The sequence below is a fragment of the Oncorhynchus mykiss genome, chromosome 8, assembly GCF_013265735.2.
Source record: "Oncorhynchus mykiss isolate Arlee chromosome 8, USDA_OmykA_1.1, whole genome shotgun sequence".
Classification (NCBI taxonomy): domain Eukaryota; kingdom Metazoa; phylum Chordata; class Actinopteri; order Salmoniformes; family Salmonidae; genus Oncorhynchus; species Oncorhynchus mykiss.
In genome coordinates this window covers 60,916,316-60,925,914 of record NC_048572.1, presented here as the reverse complement: position 1 = coordinate 60,925,914, position 9,599 = coordinate 60,916,316, and the positions used below count along the sequence as shown (strand labels likewise).

General features: G+C 43.2%; 1 protein-coding gene across 1 annotated transcript in view; it reads right to left on the bottom strand.

Annotated features, from left to right (window-relative positions):
- Window positions 1-9,599, bottom strand: part of LOC110530265 (receptor-type tyrosine-protein phosphatase N2) — a 148,120-nt gene that overhangs the window by 8,156 nt on the left and 130,365 nt on the right. The window contains exons 17-21 of the mRNA XM_021613182.2: window positions 9,106-9,253; window positions 8,560-8,633; window positions 3,311-3,388; window positions 968-1,087; window positions 437-603 (exon numbers count right to left, since the gene is read on the bottom strand). Coding sequence (XP_021468857.2) covers window positions 437-603; window positions 968-1,087; window positions 3,311-3,388; window positions 8,560-8,633; window positions 9,106-9,253 — 587 coding nt within the window. The remainder of the gene's footprint in view (window positions 1-436; window positions 604-967; window positions 1,088-3,310; window positions 3,389-8,559; window positions 8,634-9,105; window positions 9,254-9,599) is intronic.

Below are 9,599 nucleotides of genomic sequence, written 5' to 3'. Positions count from 1 at the left end.
CAGAAGATCTCACCTCATGAGTGTGCACCACGAATACAATAACACCAGGCTATATAACATCACACTGCTCAGACTTGTTCTGTTATGTGAAAGTGTCCTCGGCGGGCCTTAGAGAGCAGCAGGGCTCGCAATAAAGAGATCACTGAGTCATAGTAGTGATGGTACTATACGAGACTGGCACGTAAAAGTGGGAGGAAAATAACAGAGAATATTAAAAGGGAACCAGAAGTTTAATACCACAAAATACCTTATTGATACCATATTAATCTGACAATAATATGGTCGCAAAAATCTGGTATCTTTCCCACATATTTCCTGGAAACTTTCCCCAGATTCCTTCAGGCTTTCTGGAAAATCTGAGCATTTTGGGAAAGTTCTCCGGATTTTTGCAATTTTCGATAGTGGTGAGAATAGCCCTGACTCTAGGAAGTCCTACCTGCGGAAGTCCAGGAGAGTCCTGCTGGACTCAGGGACATTCTGGTTGAGCCAGGTGAGGAAGTGGAACTGTGTGACGGTGCGCGTCTCGTTGGTCTGCATGTTCTTCAGGTAGAAACTACGAACCAGGAAGTCATCACACCAGATGTGCTCCGACACCAGGTTCACCTACAAAAAGAGGAAGTGATGTCAGAGAAGTCGAAGGAGTTCACATGGTCTAATTCTATGGTCAGAGTTATCTCTGAATACACACTTACGCATGCCATTATAAGTGCACTAGATTTTAAACATGTAGTGCACCTTAAAGTTCGTATTACTGTATTAAATTATATTAAACAGATTAATACAATTAAAAGGGAGTCAGTTTACAAAAACATTATGCTGAATTACTCTGTTGCACAAGAGCCTGCATTTTAAAAACAAAACGACTATAACCATATTTCAATTGAGAACAGACAACACACACAACTAGAATAATGTAATAATGGTCTATTTGATCAAACAGCCGACATTGGATAGCCAGGCCTCGTACCTCATAGATGTGGTAAAGGTTGGACCCCTCGTCAGGCCAGTAGTGGTAGCACTGTTTGACTCCGCTCTCAGTGAGGGGCGTCAGCATGACAATGACCACACAGCCGTTCTCCCACACCATCTGCACACAAAAGACAGAGAACCGCCATTTTGTCACACGGCAACGCCAGATAATTGCCTCGTGACATGCCTACACACCCGCACTTGCCTCTCACTCACGCAACTCTATTCAGACGCTCTCACACACACACTTTGAACCACCTTTTATGTAGGAGCCCATTCACTTGTGTCACAGGAAACAGACAAAACAACACAAACAAGAATATTTATTCTTCTCAATTTCTTTGGAATAAAATGCTTGATTAAAATAGTTCACTATCATCCGTTCATTCATCTTATTGAGTCGTCTGCATCTAAATTACAGTATCATCTACTTTCCAAAAGGCAATTGGTAAAAATACTGTTCGCTGTCGCTGTGAATTTATTAAAGTCCTCGAAATGGTTGCATTTGTCAAAACTTTAACAATAGTAAAACAGTTTGGGAACAAAAATAAAAAACAGCTACATATCTAGGGGGGGTTGACGGTGCAAATTAGCCCACACTAAAGCATGACGCTACAGTGCATCTGACTGTCAATGTTTTAATTGTATCTGTCCCTTAACAAATGAATACATTATCGTTATTGAGAGAGTCCCTCTCCCTGTTGTGTCGTTCCAGAACGAGGAGTGCCTGTGTAGGTGTATTTTTCCCGCTGACATAGAGCCAGTTTATTTGCCGTTGGCCAGAAACTAGATAGGCTCCAGAGAGCCATTGGCAGGATAGAAAAACAGCAGGCAGGTTAATGGAGCTAATAAAACATTATTGTTACAGTCATCAGATTACCAGGATGCTTTCACCTATGGCTCAACATTTAATAATAAAGATACTAGTGAAAGTAGATCCTCTTAAAGGGGCCATCAGCAGTTGCTACATCCAGTTTGGAACTTAGAAATGAATAACTGTGTATGTACCCATTGATTCTAGAAGAATATAACTTCTAAATGCCTGACGATCGTATTCAAACTGTTGTACCCCACCAGAACCCAAACTAGAAGCCCGTTTTACTCCAATGTTTGTCAACAAAGTAACTGTAGACACGCCCCGTATAGCTTCAAAACATGGTTAATACTACATTGTGATGTCATGGATGGCCGGTCCTTGCATCCATAGGTCTGTTTATGAACTTCAGACTGTTAACATTTCTCCAGCCCCATCCCTCAGTTTGTCATACTGCAACCGGGGGCTGGGAGGACGTTTTGTTATGGTTTCAACTGCTGATTGCCGCTTTAAGCCCATTGAACAACCCTCCCAATAACTACAGTTATAATGGTCCTGAATAAATGTGAAGTTACATCTAGGCTATTACTTGATTCTCCATTGAAAGTGCTTCTTAGTCTAGGACTAGTCTTAATCTGTGTCTCGGGAAACCAGCCCTTGATGACTGTAGAACATCATTCTTCTGGAATGGACACTTAAAAATACCCTCAATTAAAGCCTGAATATGGAAGCTCTCTGAACTCTGAGTCGCCTTAATGACGATGGGAGAGGGAGAAAGAGACAGGGGAGAGAAAGGGAGTTAGAAAGAGAGCGAGAGAGAAAGAGGGAGCGAGAGAGAGGGGGAGAGGGGAAGAGGAGAGGAGAGGGGAAGAGAGTGGGGGAAGGAGAGAGAGCGAGAGAGAGAGGGGGGAGGGTGGAAGGACGGAGAGGGGAAGAGAGCAGGGGAAGGAGAAAGAGAGAGTGCGAGAGAGAGGGGGAGGGAGAGAGCTAAAGAGAGGTGAAGAAGAGAGAGAGCTGCATCCTGTGTGGAGAGGGCCAGTGAATGGACAAGAGGGAGAAGATTAGTGAGGAGAGGAGAGAGAGCCTCCATCCCCCCTCTCCAACAGGGATTAGGCAGAGAGGGGGGTCCAGGGACAGGGGGAGGCACATACATCAGTTGTCCTCATGCTGGGCCAGGCACTCCCTCCACTCAGTAGCACAATTCAAGTAGCATTCTGGTGGCCAAATGGCGCCCTATTCCCTACATAGTGCCATTATCAGAGAGGTAGAATAATAATGAACCACTTTATCGATTGCATGAAATAATCAAATCAAATTCAAGACGACCTCCCTTTCTCTCTATCTGTATGTATAATGTATACTGATATTTGATTATCATTTGCAACTAGATTGTGTAGCGGTATATATGGAGGCTAAGGCGTCTACAAAAAGCACTTGTCTCCAGTTTGAATTACACTGCTAATAACACGGTTCCCTTCTTGTTAAAGACTGGAGAAGATATTGATTTTATGAGAGAGAGGAGTGTACCTGCCAGAAATCAGACACCGTGGAGGGGAGAGGGCCTTGAGTAGCAATGTAGGCTGGGTTCCGTGGGTCGTGGTCCATCTGGGGAGAGAGAAAGAGAGTGAGAGAAAGAGAGTGTGTGTGAGAGAGAGAGAGAGAGAGAGAGAGAGAGAGAGAGAGCGAGAGAGGAAGAGAAAGGTTATTACTTAATTATTGATAAAGTACAGGATCAAAGTTTACCCTCATAGGTGCTTTGAGAAAGAATAATAATCTTAGACTGGGTCCCATCGAAAAATAGATCAAATCAAAATGTAAAACTAAATCATAATGAAACAACACTATCGGGTCCAATGAAAACTTCACGGAATCATTATCACATAGAAAAAGGCAATTTAACAATCTGTAAGAGCAATTTTAGCATGAGGCTGATTTAAAGTAACATCCCCAATGGCTGTAGAACAAGGACAATCAGAGTATTGCTGCCTGCCCTGCCCTTCCAAAGAAATAGCCTTGATGGCCAGTGAAGCGTTCAAGGTCTCTATTGGGCTAACGCAGGGTGCAAAACCATTCACCCTGGTTAACCAAATGTTTGTGGACGAACTCCTTTCTATGAATCTCAAATCCAAATGACGGCTTTTCTTCTTCTACGGTGCTTAAATATACAAGGCTGCTGAACTCTCGCAAACTTGGAGTGCGAAGAAAATTGAAAAGAAGCGTGGGCCAGAAACGTGGGGCGAATGCGAGAATAGGTAAGTGACAGTCATACCTATTACCATGCAAATTGTATGGAAAATGCAATAATTGGATAGGCCAATTTAGCTGGAAGCAATTATGGGAGAAGACAGATAATTCCAAGGCTTGAACACACAAAATGGTCTTTAATAGTATTCTGTTGCTTTATGAACTGAAATAATAAAATGTTTTAAATGAACTCGGGTTTGCACAGAAGATTACACTTTTAACTTTAATTTATTAACTGGGAGAAGAAAAGAACAGTATTAACTAGCTAGATGTTTGAATTTCAATTAAAGCAGAAAAACTGTCACTGCAAAGTGCATTTGTTAAAGGATGGAGGAGAATAGACGGGCTGTAAATGGTAAAGTGCTTTTTAGTAATTTTATATAGTTGTCAATTATGACAAATGCTAACAAAGAGTCAAACATTTTAGCTTTGGCCTTTAAAAAAAAAAAGGAATAAAGAAATACAACAAACGTCTACTGTTTTATGCAATATCCTTGCTTGACGACTCAAACGGAATTCTTCCGTTGCTGTCATTCGCTACATACTACAGTCTGAGACTGCCATCATTGAAGTTGTTTGTGGGGACGTCAAAATGAGGGGTGTTGTACAAAACAAAGTTATCCGGGATTGGAACATCTCTAACCAATTAGAGTATGAAAACCAACGACCAATTTTCAAAAAGTCACTTGGGACCAATCAGACGGTCTAGAATGTATTTCCATCCTAGAAATCGTTGGGGAGGTCCTCAGATCCAGACTCATTGCTACGAAGAAACTAACGTCCGCAATACCCTTGGGGAGTATCTGATGCAACATAGAAACGGACTGTGTCCTTGGTAAATAATAATTTGTTCTTAACTGACTTGCCAAGATAAATAAAGGTTAAATAAAAAAATGTTAAAATAGACTCAGTGTAAAGTCTCTCAGAACACTCAGCACAGAGAGAAAGATAGAGAGGGGAAGGAGAAAGAGTGAGGGAGGGGAAGGAGAAAGAGTGAGGGAGGGGAAGGAGAAAGAGAGTGAGGGAGGGGGAGGAGAAAGAGAGTGAGGGAGGGGGAGGAGAAAGAGAGTGAGGGAGGGGGAGGAGAAAGAGTGAGGGAGAGAGGGAGGGGGAGGAGAAAGAGTGAGGGAGAGAGGAAGGGGGAGGAGAAAGAGAGTGAGGGAGAGAGGAAGGGGAGGAGAAAGAGAGTGAGGGGGAGGAATACTGACTGTACGCATTCTCAGTGTATGTCTCTCTTCTCCCTCCCTCGCTCTTTCTCTAGCTCCCTCTCTGTCGCTCTCACTCTCTCTGTTGTTCTCTTTTTTTCTCTCTCTAATTTCTCTCTCTCTCTCACACATCCAAGTGTCTGCTGTCTCCCAACTGAGAGTTGGTGCTAATGACATTCTTGAGTGTGTTTCTTCCATTCAGCCGTCAGTAGACTGAGGGGCTGATGCTGTTGATGGGTTTCCAGGAACCCAGGTTGGAGAGAGACAGAGATATATTTTTCTTTCTCTATCTATCTATATATAGAGAAAGAGAGAAATATATATATACAGAGAGAGAGAGAGAGAGAGAGAGAGAGAGAGAGAGAGAGAGAGAGAGAGAGAGAGAGAGAGAGAGAGAGAGAGAGAGAAAGAAAGAAAGAGAAATATATATATATACACAGAGAGAGAGAGAGAGAGATAGAGAGAAAGAGGGAGAGAGAGAGAGCGGCGAGCGAGAGTGAGAGAGAAAGAAAGAGAGAGAAAGAGAGAGAGAGAGACAATGAGAGAGAGAGAGAGAGAGAGAGAGAGAGAGAGAGAGAGAGATTAGTCATTATTGGGACCTAATGAGGAGCAAGCAGCAACGCGACAGGCGTAATCATGGCTGTTTTGTTCTGCTCAGCCAGGGCCTGTGTTGCTGTAATTATCAGCCTTTCTTCCCTTCTGGCCGGTGGCTGTCGGTGGCAGCTATTGCAGAGCACTGCTCTGTCTCTGTCTGTCTGTCACCAACGCACCATGGGGGACCGAGGCTTATCAGGTGATTCACTGTGGTTCTGGGCCTCATTTCAGAGGTGTTTCAAAAGGTATTCAATGGGATTGAGAGAGGCAGACTCAGATGTTTTGTTCCCCATGTATTGTGAGGGACAAGTAGTTAGGATCTGAAAGTGAGAGTCCATAAGACAAGCTGGAGCATCCTTAGAAACTCGACATACACTTCAACTTAAAACCAACAGGTGCACTGTACTGTAATGTCTTCAAAACAAAGCCATGCAATAATAGTCCAGGATGACTTCGCTTGAAACCAGAGATCCTACAGTAGAGAGAAGAAATAACAAGCTCTTTATGCCCCCATCACAAGGCAGCTACACAATTCTTATAATAATATCGTTTTAAGTTTTGCTTTAGGATTCAGTGTTACTTTGCAGACAAACATTCTCCTGAGTGCCAACAACAACGTTGTGCGCGTGGGCGAGTGAGGAAATCAAATTGCCAGAAGCAGAGGTATTTCTGTATAACTGGTTTGTACCCATCATGCTTGTCAGTCGGTCGGTGTTTGGAAAAGGTTCTTCTGTTTAGTTGTGAGTCACATCCAGGCACCTTGGTGTGACGAAGCCTGGGATGTGTCCCAAATGGAACCAGATTCCTTACATAGTGCACTACTTTGGACCAGATCCCTATGGGCCCTGGCCAAAAGAAGTGCCCTATAAAAGGGAATAAGGTGCCATTTGGGACGCACCCCTGGATTTGAAATGCATAGTGTTCCTGCTTCTTTTAATGGAATGCTTCGGGATCTGCCTCCAGGTTTATTTATTTTACAACCGTTTTCAAATGGGTATGATCAGTTACTGAATTCACGTGGTTCTTATTTCCCTCATTCTCTTACAAATGTTTGGTCATTGGACATTCACAGTTGAGTTACAGAACACTATTGTGCTCAAAACATCATTTTTTTGATACTTTAAGCAGGTGTAAAATACTGTATTTAGACCTACACTCTGGAAGTTTTCCAACAGGAACAGTTCAATAAGCCTGATGGAAATAAATGCTTCAGTCCTCATCCTGATTTACTTCTTACTGTATGTATTTGCTTGTTTATGCTGGGTACTGCAATTCAGCTTTTAGCTGCCGATGTGTAATCAACTAAACCTGAATATACTATACTGTACATTGAGTGTGGGCCAGCATGCCTGTGGAACGCATGCCCTGACGAAATGAGGCTGTTCTGAGGGCAAGGGGGGGGGGGACACGACTCAGGAAGGTGTTCCTAATGTTTTGTACACTTAGTGTGCATATGCAACATCGGAACCCCCCAGAAATGAACTGCATAGCCGTGCCCAACAGTAAACAACAACACATACACCAACATCGGAACCCCCCCAGAAATGAACTGCATAGCCGTGCCAAACAGTAAACAACAACACATACACCAACATCGGAACCCCCCCAGAAATGAACTGCATAGCCGTGCCAAACAGTAAACAACAACACATACACCAACATCGGAACCCCCCCAGAAATGAACTGCATAGCCGTGCCAAACAGTAAACAACAACACATACACCAACATCGGAACCCCCCCAGAAATGAACTGCATAGCCGTGCCAAACAGTAAACAACAACACATACACCAACATCGGAACCCCCCCAGAAATGAACTGCATAGCCGTGCCCAACAGTAAACAACAACACATACACCAACATCGGAACCCCCCCAGAAATGAACTGCATAGCCGTGCCAAACAGTAAACAACAACACATACACCAACATCGGAACCCCCCCAGAAATGAACTGCATAGCCGTGCCCAACAGTAAACAACAACACATACACCAACATCGGAACCCCCCCAGAAATGAACTGCATAGCCGTGCCCAACAGTAAACAACAACACATACACCAACATCGGAACCCCCCCAGAAATGAACTGCATAGCCGTGCCAAACAGTAAACAACAACACATACACCAACATCGGAACCCCCCCAGAAATGAACTGCATAGCCGTGCCAAACAGTAAACAACAACACATACACCAACATCGGAACCCCCCCAGAAATGAACTGCATAGCCGTGCCAAACAGTAAACAACAACACATACACCAACATCGGAACCCCCCCAGAAATGAACTGCATAGCCGTGCCAAACAGTAAACAGCAACACATACACCAACATCGGAACCCCCCCAGAAATGAACTGCATAGCCGTGCCAAACAGTAAACAACAACACATACACCAACATCGGCGTCATTCAGGGAGAATAATAGTAATATCTCAGTTCTTTACACATCAACTGTGCTTTCAATAACGAATAGGGTGTACCATCCATAGTACCCTTTCCCAAACTTTCCCCATGTGAATATTCACACCTTATTAGATTTTTTTTGTGAAAAATAAAGAATATTCAACGCATGAAACACAGTGTGTATAAGAAATACAAAGCATCTTAGTAAAGCTAAGCTAAGTTCAAATATTATATTGTAAAAACACTGCTTTGCTTTTGTTCATTCTAAATCCCTGTTGGGCTGTCAGCACAGCACGCCACACCCTCAGTATAAAGCAGAGAAGATACTTACAACTGGGCTGGCATTGATGTAATCTGAATTGCCTTGGCTGTTTTCAACCTTCAAGGTTATTCTTGAGTGATCATCTGAAATATGAATGGAGGAATTATTGCACCAACTCAACAAGGCGTCAGCACCCGACCCGGCCTGCCTGCAGTGTGTTTCAAGTACTGGAATACTGAAATAATCAAAAACATACTCAAGCATAACCTTTAGCTTATCAGTTAAACCAAGAAACCTGCTCCATATATCATATAAAGTAGTCTCAGATGGGTGCAATTGACAGTAACATGATATCTAACAGCATTTTAAGACAGTATTTTAACTCAGAGGTCAATCACCTATAATGCAGGGACAAATCAAAGTGCAAGATGAAGGTAAAGCTGTAAAGCTGGGGAGCAGGAGAACTGCTCTCTATACGGCTGGGAGAAGGGGTTCAAATCCCATTCACTGCTCTTTCAGCACACACTGTTCTACCTTTCCTCTCTATACAACATGGAAGAATATGGAAGGATTGGGACCGCCCCCCTCTTTTAAAAGAAGAATAAAATAACTCACAGGCCACCACAGCATTGGAGCGGTTCTTCTTTGTGTTCCCGGCCCCCAGGCCTGTAGTGGAGGCGTTGGGCTCAGCCTGGTACCCACACAGAGCCTCCCACTCCTTCTCCAGACGATTCTGGTTTTTCAGGTGGTCCTCCATGTAAAACTAGGGAGGACGGAAAGCATATGGATTCAATATGGATGAAATAACTAGAGTTGTACCCATTTGGTTTATCAGTTGGTGTGTATTCTTCCACAATGTAAGACCAGGGAGGGAAGAGAAGATTTATTTTAATTTCATTTTGGCTTCGTCAATAGCTACCTGGCCAAGAAGAAGCAATGAATAGCAAGGTGTAGACATAATAAGGAGACTTGAAATATAGTATTCTTCACTCAGCAGGAGCATTTCATTGCAGACATTATATTTATACTAGTAATGCAAATGTTTTGTGGCATTTGATTCCTATATGTGTGTGTGTGTGTGTCTTTATTAGAGGAGAAGTGAGCTCATA